The sequence below is a fragment of the Lasioglossum baleicum genome, unplaced genomic scaffold (genome assembly GCF_051020765.1).
Source record: "Lasioglossum baleicum unplaced genomic scaffold, iyLasBale1 scaffold0063, whole genome shotgun sequence".
NCBI classification, from domain to species: domain Eukaryota; kingdom Metazoa; phylum Arthropoda; class Insecta; order Hymenoptera; family Halictidae; genus Lasioglossum; species Lasioglossum baleicum.
Window position 1 is genome coordinate 491,332 of NW_027469123.1, and position 15,104 is coordinate 506,435.

General features: G+C 43.0%; 2 protein-coding genes across 2 annotated transcripts; both read right to left on the reverse strand.

The window, feature by feature from the left end:
• Nucleotides 1–258: 258 nt before the first annotated feature.
• Nucleotides 259–1,503, reverse strand: LOC143219709 (uncharacterized). The gene has a single exon (XM_076445583.1). It carries the CDS (start codon nt 1,501–1,503, stop codon nt 259–261), a length of 1,245 nt encoding a protein of 414 aa, XP_076301698.1.
• An 8,703-nt stretch (nt 1,504–10,206) lies between these two features.
• On the reverse strand, nt 10,207–12,738 carry LOC143219710 (uncharacterized). The gene has a single exon (XM_076445584.1). The coding sequence runs from the start codon at nt 12,550–12,552 to the stop codon at nt 10,207–10,209; it is 2,346 nt and encodes a 781-aa protein (XP_076301699.1). The 5' UTR covers nt 12,553–12,738.
• Between the last annotated feature and the right edge of the window lie 2,366 nt (nt 12,739–15,104).

The following is a 15,104-nucleotide window of genomic DNA, read 5'->3' on the forward strand; positions in this document are numbered from 1 at the left end:
TGATTGATTTCTGTATAAAATAAAAATTGTACTTACCGTGAAATGGAGCGAAGATCACACGTTCGCTGAATAACGACGACTGTGGGAGAGAGTCATTTATAGTATATATAATACCCCCACCACTATACTTATCGGTGTGAAAATAAATATGGAGGAGATTTTTTGTTTATTCGATTAATAAAAAGATGTTTTTCCATTGTTTATTTATTAAAAGATTCATTTTCACATTTATTCGATTAAAATATTGTTAACGGTAGTTTAAATAATTTTTCGCACAATGTTCGTCAATGGATTGTACTCCACGATGCAGTCGTGTATCATCAAGCAGTATGCGGTTGTCGAGGGGGCAATGTTGGCTCGACATTCGAATTCGATTCGCACGTCGATCGTGGCATTTTTCAGCGCTTCGTTTTGCCGAGAACAATCGAGAACGATGAATGGACCGTATTTCAGGAAATCTATGACGTTGAGTAGCGCCTCGCCGTTTCCATAGTATGATTCTTGGAATTTTGTATACATATCGTAGAGCAGCGCGTATTTGTCTTTTTCGAAATCAACATTTAGATCATCGTACGGATAGGTTTCCGAATTCAAGTAGAGCCGAATATTGGCTAATGCGCAATGATCGAAATGCGTAGCTGTTTTCGTTAAATTATTCTTTCGCGCGGTTTGTAAAGCGAATATCACGTATCGCGGTTTTTCCATTTGCGGAGCTGTTTTTATGGCCCATGTGTGCTTCGTAGTCGCCTGGAGCAGAGGATACTCGTACAGTTCCCATGATCGAAAGCTCATATCGATCGGCTTGTCGTTGCCCAGAATACGTAACATCGACAGCTTATTTATTTCATCCAACGTGACGTGTGGCATTCGCCATTGAATTTTGTATAGATCCAGAACGGGTTTCGCATTTTCGGAAGAACTGTACAACGCGTTTGTGTTGGTACGCGAGCGAATTAAAATCAATTCGTGGCGGGCGTTTATTACAACGCGTTTGTAGTCTTCGCAGAAGCCCAATAACATGCTCATAGGTATGCAAAAGTTGAAGTTTATCGCCGCTGTGGTTGTCGCGGTTTTCCTCTGCGCCTCGGTGTTATGCGTCCAGCCCGCGTTGGATAACGCGCTGCTTCTCGTCGTGGACAGGCTCACGTAGTTCTTCAGAGTCGTTGTAGTACCAGGATTTCTGGACCGATCGATTTCAACGCCGTTCAATTCGTAGCGTATTTCCTCGAACATAAACGCAACGGCATTGTTATCGAGAGCCGCCGATTCGATTGTTGATCCCGCTGGTAATTCAAGTTTCCCAGGCAAACTAAGTTTTCCCTCGACGTATAGGAAGCTTCTGCACGGGAGCGTGTACAAGTCTTGCTGTTGAATTGGTATGCGTATCTCATCGTTGTTTTCAAACGTTGTGTTGGCATATGGATTGTATGTGTGCAGCTCGATCTTCGTTATTCGATTGTCGAAGATCGGCGCTTCGGAGATGCTCAAAATGTCCTCGAACATGGTGAAAAAAACACTTTTTTCCTCTTTCACTTGTTTTTAACAACGAATCCCAAAGATTTCAGATACTCTGCGTTTCTCGCGGTCAGTTTTTTACACTCGTTTGGTTTCTTATGAATTGATGTGTTCTTCTTCAAGGTCGTATTGTTATGAATTAACATTGCTTCGTCGCATGTGTAGTCGTACCGTGATTTCTTCACCGCGAAAATCGATCAAACGTCCGGCTTGGTCCACGATGCGAATCGTTAAATCATCGATTGCTCGCACAACGATTGGAAGGTAAATGACTCGCGTGGGCGTTTCGGACAATTTATACCCCGGCGGTACCTTGGGCGCGAACTCATGTATCGTGTGAACGAGTTTGCCGTTGTCGTACGATCCGGTGGTTACGTTACATTCTACTCGAATGATGTTCACGTTAATGATATTCACAGGCGCGTTCGATGCGTGCCACGTGTTCGGCGATAAAACGCGGTTCGCGGAAAATCCCAGAATGGACCCCACGCTGTGAGGCTTCGCAAAGTTTATCCGAAACTTGCTGATAATTTCGCTTTTCATGGTGTTGTTGTTAGCCTGCAGGACCAGCGGATATTCATTATCGGCATCTTTGAGAGGATATCGCGTGCGTATTTCATGCCTCAAGTACGCGTTTATCGCTTCCAATTCGTACGAGCCGTCGGGGATGATGATCTCTTCGTCTCTGTCGCCGAAGTAGAATAGATTGTTACCGATGCTAGCGCTGATGTTCGGTATCGTGTAATAAGTTTGCAAATCGAGCAATCCCAGCTCGTATTCGTCGTTGTCCAGATTTATAGGTGGAAAGTGCTGAGACGACAGAATACTGCTTCTTCCCGACAACGTGAACGTGAATGACCTTTGCATCTTTACGACTCGCGGAGAAATTTCACACACAGTTGTCCGCACACGCTTTCGTCGTAGTTTTGAAAACGTCTGTGATTATACGAGATTGTCGCGTTCGCGCCAAAGTAGCGAATCAACTCGACCGGCGGGCGAAGATTCCCAAAACTATCGAAGTATTTGACACGCGAGCCGTGTTTTATGTATGCAACCCAGTGCGTTCCGGGTCCGCGACTATTATCTAGATTGACGATACCTCGCTCGTTTACCCATGCGCGTTCCGGCAAATTGTCACGCATAAAAACCCCGCGAAAATGTGGTAATCTTTCACACGCTGTCGTCAATTCGACGTCCGTCGTCGTGTTGTCTTTCTTTTTTTTTTTTTCTCTTAACCTTCCTCAAGCCTTCTCCACGCGTATACGGCGCGAGACGTAACCCGCGACCCTCCATGGTGCGATTGTGTCGCTCCAACGGATTTATTCCACGGTCCCCACGGGCTAATCGTGCACGCAGTTTCGTACCAGGACCGCAGAATTGATAACTAGGTATATGCAATTCGAACGGTAACGCGTTTACAGCTCTGTTTAAAAGCCCCTTACCGAGGCGCGGCATAAACTGTTTTTAAAAAAAAGAACACGAATCCTTTTTTCACGGGGGTCGGAGGGGGACTGATACCAACAATGTTCGAGCTCTCGTATAAATACTACCCACCACCCATCGAATCAATCGAAGCATGCGTTTCGTAAAGCAATCTTTGGATATTCGTGTTCCGACGCGTCGCGCGTTCGACGATCACTCCGAGGCGATGCGAAAACATGGATCATTGTTACCCGGTAATGTACGATGTGTGATAAGCGGTCCGTCAGGATGTGGTAAAACGAACGTTATGATTAGCCTGTTGGAGAGCGCGAACGGATTACGATTCGCCAATGTATACGTGTACTCGAAATCGTTGCGCCAGCCAAAATACCAATACTTGAGCAGACTGTTCTCATCCGTGGGGAAGGATGTGGGCTACTTCGCGTTTGCTGACAACGTTGACGTAATCCCTCCCGCAGAAGCACGGCCCGATTCGATATTCATCTTCGACGATGTGGCGTGCGATGAGCAAGATATCATGCGAGAATATTTCGCGATGGGTAGACATTCGCACGTCGATTGCTTTTACCTGGGACAGTCGTATGCGAGAATACCTAAACATTTAATTCGCGACAATGCTAATCTGCTGATTCTGTTTAAACAAGATGCCATGAACCTGCGACACGTTCATCAGGATCATGTAAATACCGATATGCCGTTCGAAACGTTTAGCGCGTTATGCATGAATTGTTGGCGAAAGAGGTATGGATTTCTCGTAATCGATAAAGACAGTCCTGTCAGTCGAGGTCGTTACAGACGCGGATTTAACGAGTTTGTCGTACTGTAACGGACACATTTGCTCGATAAGAGCCGTTGGAGTCACATCTCCGATATGTCATCGAAGAAGAGGAGCTCCGATATGTCGTCGAAGGAGAAGAAGAGGAGTTCCGATATGCCGTCGAAGGAGAAGAAGCTGCGAGCTTCGATCGCGAACGAAATAGCGAAGACCAGCGATACCATACGGAAAAAGTATTTAGCGTTGAAAGTTGGGAAAATGGCTACCCAGGAGAATTTGCAAGCAAATTTACAACCGATCGTCGAACCGTTGAAACAGTTAGTTAAAAATACAGCTACCGCCGAACCGAGCGACGACGACAACGTGTTCGACGACATTAAGGAGTCTCCATTGCGAAAAAAAAGAAGATTCTCGGATATTAAGGGAACGCCGTCGTCCATTATGAAAAAAAGAAGAAGAATAAAGAAGAAAAAGAATGACAAAGTCAGTTCGAGAAATATATATGTTGACGACGACGACGACGACGACGATGACGACGAGCCGATGATGGTACCGCGACAGGAGGAGGAGGATACCTTCCAATCACCGCGCACTCCATCTTTGGAATCTTCTATGCGTAATATTTTTGAAAATCCTGAAATTCATCACGAGGAAAATCAACAGCTATCCGAGAATTTCGGACCTTTGGCGCGCGAATATTTACAAAAATTTTTTACCGGCCCAACGAAAAATTCCGACAACGTGTACGGAGTATATCTGCAGGACGATAAGCTGATGCTGGGAAATTCAACGTTTGAGGTGGCCAACAACGATGATATCATCATTAGAGGGCTACGGTACAGAGGGACTCGCGGTCTTTACGAATTGATATTCAATAAAGTACCCGACGAGCAGGCGTGCACCGAGGATGATAAGAACGCGTACAAAAGAATTCTCGTTATTACACAAGCGCATCGACGCGGGAATCAGATAATGGGAAACAAAGGTTTCAAGTATAGAAAAATTATAAAACCGTTGTTTTCGTCGCCAAGTGGAAGGGGTATTCAGCTTCCAACTTTTATGCGCGTGACCGACCATCCAATCGATTACGTGCATTGGGACGATCCGAACGAACTCGTCGATCGTCTGAGATTGTTGACGGCTTCGAGGAACGCTGGCCATTCGGGGCATAACAACGAAATAATGTCGATAATCGAGGAACTTCGCGAGGCTGGTTTAATTATAAATTAAAGTTTACGAGTTGACGACATGTCAGTCGATAAAATTGTGGCATTGTTGCGGCTGGATAAAATGCGCGTTCGTTTGAATTGCTGCGAAACGAATCAAACGATATCCTCGGGAGGAGAAGACGACGGTGAAAACTGGAACCTGAGATTTCATCATCTGGAGACGAAACTGGACGAGATATATCAACAAATACTACGGATCGAAAAGCAGTTGTACGAGTTGGTGACGGTAGGAAAACCACAAGGTAGCAAGAGATAAGGTATTTCGCAGGAAACAGCATATCAGGCGGTCGAAGAAGTCTAAAAAAATGTATGTCAACAAATTTGGTACATCGTTTCGTGAAACGAACAAGCGAAAGTTGGATGTTCCTTTCTATTCGTTACAAAAATATGTACACGATAACGCAATATGTTTGAACAACGCTAATTTGTACGATGCGAATGGAGCTGGGATCGAGCGTGTGGCGTATCCCACCGCAAACGATCACGCGACGACCAAATCGTACGTCGATGACATTGTAAAACGCGGTGACGAATATGTTAAATCAAAGGTGGAAATATACGTGTTGGACAATGTGATGAGACTGGACAAAAAACTGAAAACATCCGAAGGAACGTTGAAGTCCGAGATCATGGAGAAACTGAGCAAAGACCTGAAAACATCTAACGAAACGTTGAGGTCCCAGATCGTGCAGAAACTGGGCAAAGACCTGAAAACATCGGAAGAAACATTGAGGTCCGAGATCACGAAGAAACTGGACAAAGACCTGAAAACCTCTAACGAAACGTTTAGGTCAGAAATCACGAAGAAACTGGACAAAGCAGTGAGAGCTCGATTCCATATCTAGGTAGCGAGAACAAGTACTGTGTGGTAAGTCTAGATCAGAGGTTCCCCCTCCCAGGTCTCATTTCAAGATTTCTAAGAAAGTTCTAAAATATAACAATGGCATCTCCCCACCACCACCTCCCTAGAAGGAGCGAGAGAGAGAGAGTGAGAATCATGTCATTGCGTGGTGGCAATTCAAGAAGGAAACGTCGTACTCTCTCTCTCTCTATCTCATCACGATGAGCATTAACAAATCATCCTACGAACTTATAAGAAAAGTTATTCGGGACGTTACGTCGAATATCGGCAAGGAAGAACGGAATTTCGATTGCAAGGAAGCGAACAATCCCATCCCGTTCAATAGATTGTTGTTGGATCTTTTAAGCTCGATACGTAAACACGCTGTGATCATGACGGATAAAAAAGACGCGTACTTCGATGCGGAGTTTCTATCTATCCAATATGTGAAAGCCCCCGCTAAGAAGACTGACGCGGCAACGAAAGGCTACGTGGATGATCTTGTCGCCAGCAGCAAAGCGATGGCTAGCAACAACGAATTTTTTGATGCGAAATCTCAACGTATTAAAAATTTGGGGACACCAACCGACGAGAACGATTCGGCAACGAAACTCTACGTCGATAAGACGATCGATTTGTTGAGAAAAGTGTTTGCAGACGAATTTAATAAGAGCGCCGAGGATATTCACGACACGCGAGACAAGATCGAGCACATCCATGAAATCGTAACGGACAACGAGCTCGCCGATAAATCGATGGTGGCGAAACTGAAAGACATTGAGGAATGCATGCAACAGAATCAAGAAAAGCTGTCGGAGTTTGAAACGAAGATAGAGCATAATTATGGTGGAATTCTCCGTGAAAAATTTATCGAGCTCGAGGACAGGTTGATCGAAGTATTGAAGTACGAGCAGAGGGTGGATCATGAAAAATTGGACGCTGTTGCGAAATTTTCCGATAAACTCAGCGATAGACTTTCAGCCGTGGAACATAAAATCGACAACAAGTTGGAAAGAAGACTATTAAACTTGAAGAATACGCTGCTTGGTAAAATCAGTGATGTGAAGGACACGGTGAACGCGGACAAGTTGAGCCAGGGAAAGTTGATGCTTCTTGAAAACAATGTGGCGGATATGCAACAAAAATTCGCAACTGGCGGTTATGAAACCGGTCAGGAATTGGATAAGAGATTTGAAATGCATAGAGAGAGCATGCACAAGAGATTGGCCGAGCTGACGGGAGAGGGAAATATAACTGGGAAATTTGAAGATTTCAAGAAAAGTTTAAACGAGAAATTCGAAGAAATATATGTGCAAATGCGACGTATCGAGGAGCAGCAACAAGAAATGATACGCGCAGCTTTCGACGAGCTAGATAGTCGAGTGCATCGACGCTTCGAGGACTGGAAAGAATCGATTGAAAAGAGACTAATCGGCGATGAGTAAAGAAAAAGTGAAATTGGTAGAAGAGCTGCACGCCCCGGCGAGACGTTTCTTCCCGCGTAGACGGGTGATCGTGCGAGGATTCGATGATCTTTGGCAAGCTGATATCGTCGAAGTTCAGCAATATGCGCGAGATAATCGGGGACATCGATACATTCTTACGATAATCGATGTGTTTAGCAAATACGCGTGGGCGGTTCCTTTGAAGAGTAAAAATGCGAGCGATGTGTGTAAAGCTTTCGCGTCCGCGTTGAAGAAGGATGGCAGAGCTCCGAACAACTTGCAGACCGACATGGGCAAGGAATTCTACAACGCACAGTTCCAAGAATATCTGAGAAACCACAACATCCGTCATTACTCGACCTTCAGCGCTATGAAAGCTTCCGTCGTAGAACGTTTCAACCGCACGTTGAAGAACAGCATGTGGAAATATTTCTCGTTGAGCGGAAAATATCGTTGGATCGATGCGCTTCCCACGCTGATCGAGGACTACAATAATCGAAAACACCGTACCACCCGTATGCGCCCCGCGGATGTGAACCGTAAAAATGCTGAGCATCTTCTGTCCACCGTGTACAGCAACGTGAAGATTGCCGGTCCCGCCAAATTCAAGGTGGGCGATCGCGTGCGCGTCAGCAAATTCAAAACTCTGTTCGACAAAGGATACACGCCGAACTGGTCGACGGAAATATTTAAGATCATCACGGTGAAACGAACGAATCCTGTCACGTACCTCTTGATCGATTCAAAGGACAATCCTATCGCCGGCGGATTTTATGAACACGAGATACACGCGGCTAAATACCCCGACGTATATTTAATTGAAAAAATATTGCGCAGAAAAGGAAATAAAATATATGTAAAATGGTTAGGGTTGGACGCGTCGCATAATTCGTGGATATCTAAAACTGCTATAGTTTAAAACTTCAAATATGATTTCTACTTTTTTATAAAAGATCTTTTCATGTAATTTTTATTAATAAATAATGTGTAAAACGTATTCTTCAATTTTTTTCCCTGACCTGAAAGAGAGAGAGAGAGGAAATTCTTATACAATAATAAATTTTTTTATTTTAACGTATTCTTCAGTAACACTCTTACATTTTTCAACATTCTTCTTCTTCAGTAACACTCTTATACATTTATTCTATTAAATGATATAAAACTGATTGAGGATATCAAATAAGGTGGAGTTAGCACTCAAAGATTGGTTCTCGAATCCGACCAACAATTCCTCAGTCTCTGGATATCAAATCAAGCGGCGCTCACGTGATTAAACTCCTGACAAAAACAGATAATCTATAGTGAGAGAGTGGTGTAAGGTAATGTTCCCGGAGAAGATTGTGTTCGATCAGTTTTACATGTGTGCCTAATCTTCAGTATACATATGCATTACAAATTTTTAAAATAATGTACTTCAGTAACACTCTTATTTTGAATAAAATAATGTAAAATCAAAACATCACGTCCAGGATAACAGTCTCTCTCTCTCTATCTTACCATACATCATCTGTTTCATGACTCAAGTTTAATCACGTGATCACAACGTTAATTGATATGCACAGAGCGGGATATTGAAAGGATTGAAAATAAGATTCGAGAACTGACCTGTTCATGACAGAATTTTAATTATGTGATCACTGCATGGAATTGCTCTTAAGACTCGAGAACTGACCTCTAGATAGCAGAATTTTAATTATGTGATCAGAGAATTGTTTTGATGACAAAATAATGCAGTCATAACATAATTAAAATTCTACCATGAACAGGTCAGATCTCGAATCTTAAGAGCAATTTCATGCAGTGATCACAGAATTAAAATTCTGTCATCTAGAGGTCAGTTCTCGAATCTTAAGAGCAATTCCTTCAAAAATCCTAGTCTGTGCATATCAAGTAAGGTGGTGATCACGTGATTAAACTCAGACCAGTAACAGATGATGCAAAAGTATGATAAAGAACGAGACTGTTAACCTGGACGACATGATGTTGAATCAGTTTTACATTTTTCATTTTTTAAAAAAAAATCTCGCGAAATTAACATCGCTTAGACGCTTCTAGCGCTATAACCTCGGCGCCCAAAGTCACCAGTTCACAATCTATTAGCGAGTTTTGATCGAAAGACCGGCTCTCGACAATTGTTTTGATAAAATTTTTTACTCTAACATTTTTTGAAATAACAACGAAATCGGCAAATTTTGCAGCAACGTCCGGAACGTTGTCTACTAATCCTATATACATACTATCTATACAAAATTCTAAATTGTATATGTTACACATAGTTTTCTCAGTAATATATATATTTATGGTTGAGTTCGCTATTTTAATTAGCTCCCGTCCATTCAGATTAACCATTTCCAAGGTCAAATTATCACCAAGTTTTATGCGCTCCATATTGCTTTGAATAATCGGTTTCGCGCGCAGCAACTCTCTCCATGTTTTAATTGAAAATAGAAGTTCATTTCCACGGCTATCACCGATAGCCAGCTCCGCATAAATGTCCTCTCCGATCCGTATGCCAAGTTCCAAATATTTGAAATAATTCCCAGCTATGGAATATCTTCTACACAAAATCCGTACGGAACGTGATTGGGAACTAGTTGACAAATCGATCGGTTCTGGTTGAGAATATCTACAGCAGATTAATTTTTCAGACATCTTTCTAAATTTCTTTCACATTTTTTTTTTTATATATCTTTTTTCTACTTACATATCATCTTGGCTTTTCACAGACTCGTCAATTTTTTGACAGTTGTCGAGCTGACGACGGTTGAACATCGTTCAAACCCACACTTTTCACCGTCTCACTCTCTCACGATGTTAACGTTTTCGTGGCGGTTGCTCGAGTATTCGGCCTGATGCTCGGATTGCATTGTTTTATAGAACCATTAATCTACATACCACTTCCTTGCTACAGATAGCGGTCAACAAAGTTTTTTTCAATCTCCATCCCAACACTTCCTTTTATGGCAATGAAACGATATTGTAATGTCCCCAAGGAAGTGTAGTGACCAAATTATCACAGATATACCGTTTATCGTCGTACGGACTTAACGCTAATTTCATTTCAGCTATGGAATACACTCGATGCTGTACCGACATTATACGTTTATTGTTAATGCTCTTTTCCGTATGATTATGAAGACACTCGACATAGTCTTCAAAACTTATATCTCTGGCTGTGGCGTTTGTCCTAATGCCTTTGATTTTTTTCGTTTCGCGGCAGGTATCATCGTCGTCGCGCACGCGAGTAGCATACATTTTCGCGCGAAGCCCCACGAACTCAGTCATAATTTTGCCCCCGTTCTCATCCTTCATTAATCCCAGCATCTTTTTGTTCGCGATCGGAACGCCGTACGCGTTGTTCTCGACATAATTACTTGTATCGTATCGATGGATATCACGTTTCATCGTCTCATACACATCGTCGCAAGCGATCTCGTATATCAGACTGTCCGTGTCCGTGTACAAAATCTTGCAATTTTGTTGGAAATTGGGATACATGTACTCGTAATGAAAGCTGTACAAATGAGTTTTTGATATATCCAATACGGACATGCCTATGTAGATGGGTTTGTGGAATTTGAGTAACAGCTTGTTTAGCTGTATCGCGACGAAATCCTCCGAAAACACGGTACAACTGTGAAAATTTGGTCTGGCTATCAATTGCTCGACACCGTATCGACCGTCCCATCGGGAAAGCAATTTCACGTTCACGTGATTTCGAACGTTCTCCATTGTTTTTCCAAACACAGCGTTGTTCATTAATTTAAACAAATTTTTAGAAAAATCGTTAGTCGCCTCGGCGCGTAATTTCGTGTTCAAATCGATATAGCCGTGCAACCATCGCGATTGTTGAAACTCTAGAATTCGATAAATTTTCTTCAATTTTAGGTTATGCTTTAAACTTTGCTGTAAATACCGATAGTGCAGAACGTATCGCTCCTTATCGCGAAGCGTTGCCATCAACTTTCTCTGCCGGCTCGAGTCGGCCGCCGTGTCGTGACTCGGACAGAACGGTAGATCCGCGTGAGCATCGTGAATTTCACTAGGATACTCTAAATCAACCTCCAAAATGTATCCTACAGGGCTGTCGATTGGAACGGATTCAACGTTGAAATTCTCTATGTCCTCCACCCATCGAAAGTCTCTGTACGGTAGAGGTTGCGACATAGCCCAACCGTATAAATTGTTAACGTCGAAATACATTAGATAGGTTGACGGTTTGCTGGAGTCATATTTTGGTAAATACTTGTTGTTTGCACACGCATATCTCTGAGAACATTGGCTCAATCCGCCGCGTATTCCTCGCTCCACGAATAAAAGCATGTCCACGTCCGTGAACAACTCCAATTCGATCTTAGTCATTTTCAGCATCACGTCCCACGCGAAACCGGGAAGCGTGTAATAATGCGCCGGATCGAGTTTATAGTTCTCGAGACAGTCGTCGCGGAAATTTTCGAAAACATCAGCCAATAACAACACATCCAATTTCAAATACAAATCGCTGTACTGTCCCAACGTTTTTATAGCGAAACGCGACCAAACCGTGCTCGCGTGAACGTAATCGGCGTCCGATATCCCCCTGTCGCAAAGCTGATTGTAAAATGCCTCGCGCGACGGCAAACACGTGTCGTTTAATTTGTCGTACGACGCCAGATAGTCGTACGGAAAGACGCCTTTTCTAGTCAAGAGATTGAAATCGTCGACGTTGAGATGATCAAATTGATTTCGTACAACGCGTAATTTGTTTTTGCCCAGATACGATGATAACTTGTCCAAACTCGAATTCAAGAACTTGAAGGAATCGATAAATCGAAACTTCAACAACTTTGCATAATTTCTCTTTTCATCTTTATTCGCAACAACTTTCGTGAACGAGATGTACCGCTCTTTTGTCAACGGCAACACAGCTATCTTACCCTCGAACGTGTTTGCTAATTCTTTAATAATGAAATGCGCATCGTAGCCGGACAAATTGTGAAAGACCACCGGTATCACGTACGAAGATTGATAACCTAAATTACACGCGATATGCGCCGGACCGCGATACGCTCCCGTAAAATGACAATGATCGTGTACTTTTGTGTCGGAACTGCTGAACGGCTGCTCGCACACATGACAATGCGTAGCCGTCTGAAAATTTAACTCCTGTCTTTCAGTTAGTTCGTCCATAGGTACCGTTTTGTCGAATATCGGCTGTAATTTATTGCTTATATCATGCAACTTTGCAGCGAACCACGCGGCACATCCCTCTTCCTTGCGACAAGCTCGATACTCGCACAAAGAAGAGTCGTAGCGGCAATGCATGTAATAACCTATGCTGAACGCGTGGTGATGCTGATACAGCGAGCGTGCTCCACGACCTTGTCCTTCCTGCTTCTCCAACAGACATTCCAAATCGGCGTAGATAACGAACGGCGCCTGTTCTTTGTGCACATAGTTCTTAAACTGCAACCACTTATCTTCTTCCGATACTGGAAGTGACAGAGCGCAATCGTTCATCCGTTCACAATCGATTGTATGAACGTTTAATTTCTCCAGCGTGTAGAAATATTGTAAACATCTGAAAGAAAAAAAACATTTCTCTCTCTTTGCTTTCAAGAATTAAAAAAACAATCTTACCGATCGCAAATATACTTCATACACTTATGCTTGCTAAGCTGCGACGAAACCAATCGTGGCAAATTTCGTATACACACGTAATGACCGCGCGTTTTCGCCTCATTCTGTAGAAACAACAAGTTGACGTGTCTCATCCGTTTCTTCTCGGTCAGATGAAGCGTTACACACCTCTTGTCCACCCATTCGAACACATTCACGGAAATGTCGTTCTCTCTTTCGAATTTCCGAATGTCTTTGAACGGCATCGGTAGTGTATAACCTTCGGTTCGAAGCACCGTCTGGTAGCGAGGATACGATGATAAACGTGATGTATTTTTTTCTACCGGATAGAGACCCGCCACTATCGCCCAAAAAAAGCATGCTTCATCGTTGCTGATCACGTTCACGATCGCTCTCTTCAACTGTATATTTCGAGGCACGATAACGCAGCAACCGGCCTGTAATGGCTGGTATTTGTTGCAGCTCACTATCAGATGCAGTATCTTCGATAACGCCCACCCGCTGTCTCGTTCTTGAAACTCTTCCATCGATGCTAAAATCGGCGGCACAACGTCCTTCAGGTACCATCGGCGTAGATTACTGGTTCGAAACAGCACAACGTTTCGCGTACCGAAACTTTTCACCGAAACCTCGTCGCGCAGCACAAACTCCGCCTCCAACCTAACGTTCACTTTCAACGACGAATGAGCGTTCAAAAATTCCGTGACACGTCCCGTAATCATCCGTTTCGCGTGTTGTAAAAATTTGCGCGGATCGATATGTTCGATGTTAATAACGATACCGGTCGATATGCGATTGCTAAACGCCGACTCGACAGTCTCCCAACGAAGCGTCGAGGCTCTCGCACCAACACCACGTAAACCTCCACCGACCCGTGAAATATTATAGCTCAACGAAACGTTCAAACTTTTCATGCGACACATGATCGATGCTAAACTAAATCTCGCGCCCATCGTCAATTCATCCTTCATACATGTTAGATAATTGATACAGCACTGTAGAGACTCGATGTATGAGCGAGACCATTCGCGATACTCATCGACAGTTCTAACCATCATCGACATGCGTGTCAAACACCTTAACATTTTTTTCAACGTTTGAATCATCTTGTTGCACAAAATATTTTTTCAACTTCAATTTAATGTCATCCGTTAAATTTCCTGTTCTCAAAAACGTAATTACACTTCGCATCCAACGATGCGGCGTTCGCCCGTCTCGATGATATCCAGTATCGTTGCTGGCGAATCGATCGCGGGCCATCGCGCCACGACTTGACTAAATCTTTTCGTATAAAAGAAACATACGCGACTCGTTGCATCGTTTCGCATTAAACGTACTATCAACGTTTTCTGCTCAATGGGAAAACTATCGTCCAAATACAAATTTATAACGCGAACCCAAGCCAAACTTTTTAACGTTGGGACAGGCATCTCTCTCTTTTTAAAGAAAAAAAAAAAAAAAAAAAAGGTTGAATCAAATACGTAAATGAAGTATACGTCTTTTCAACGGTAAAAATGGCGGAATCAAATCCGATAAACCGTATTCTCGACGGTGACATTCCCCCACACGAACATAATCGGTTCTACGGTATCGAAGCACCACAATATTCAAATGTCTCACCAACTGTCCTTCAGGTTTTAAAAACACAAACACGTTTAAAATATCAATACGCCCCTTCTGCACTTCGTTCAACAAGTCCAACGGACTAAACATGGAAACCGCCACGTACGGGACAATGACCGATCTTTCACGAAAAACACAGTAAATCTTGCACGAAAGAACGCGAAAATATTGTTCAAGAATATTCTGATGCAAAACGGTATGAATGCCGAATTCAAATAACTTCGTCGCAGCGAACGCCTGCAACGATGGCACGTTAGCGAACCGCATCATTCTTTACACATCCCATTATTTCACGCAATATTTAAACAGCTTGAAATACAAAGGATGTGGTCCTACAGATAACCCGATCGCGCAGAATGTAAATCCCCACTGAAAAAATACGGAAACGTGATAGATAAGGAAATCGTTCCACATAATATTACAACTTAAAAAATCTTTAAAAATACGTGTGGTCTTACAGATAACAATGCCTTGCAAGACAGGATGCGAAACGTGTTCGGACATGATCCCCACCCAAAAGATAATGATAACCACGCATGAAATAACAAGGTCGATGACACGCTATTTCATGGAAAAATTTAATGAAGAATACTAACGTGTTCCCCCCTCCCCCA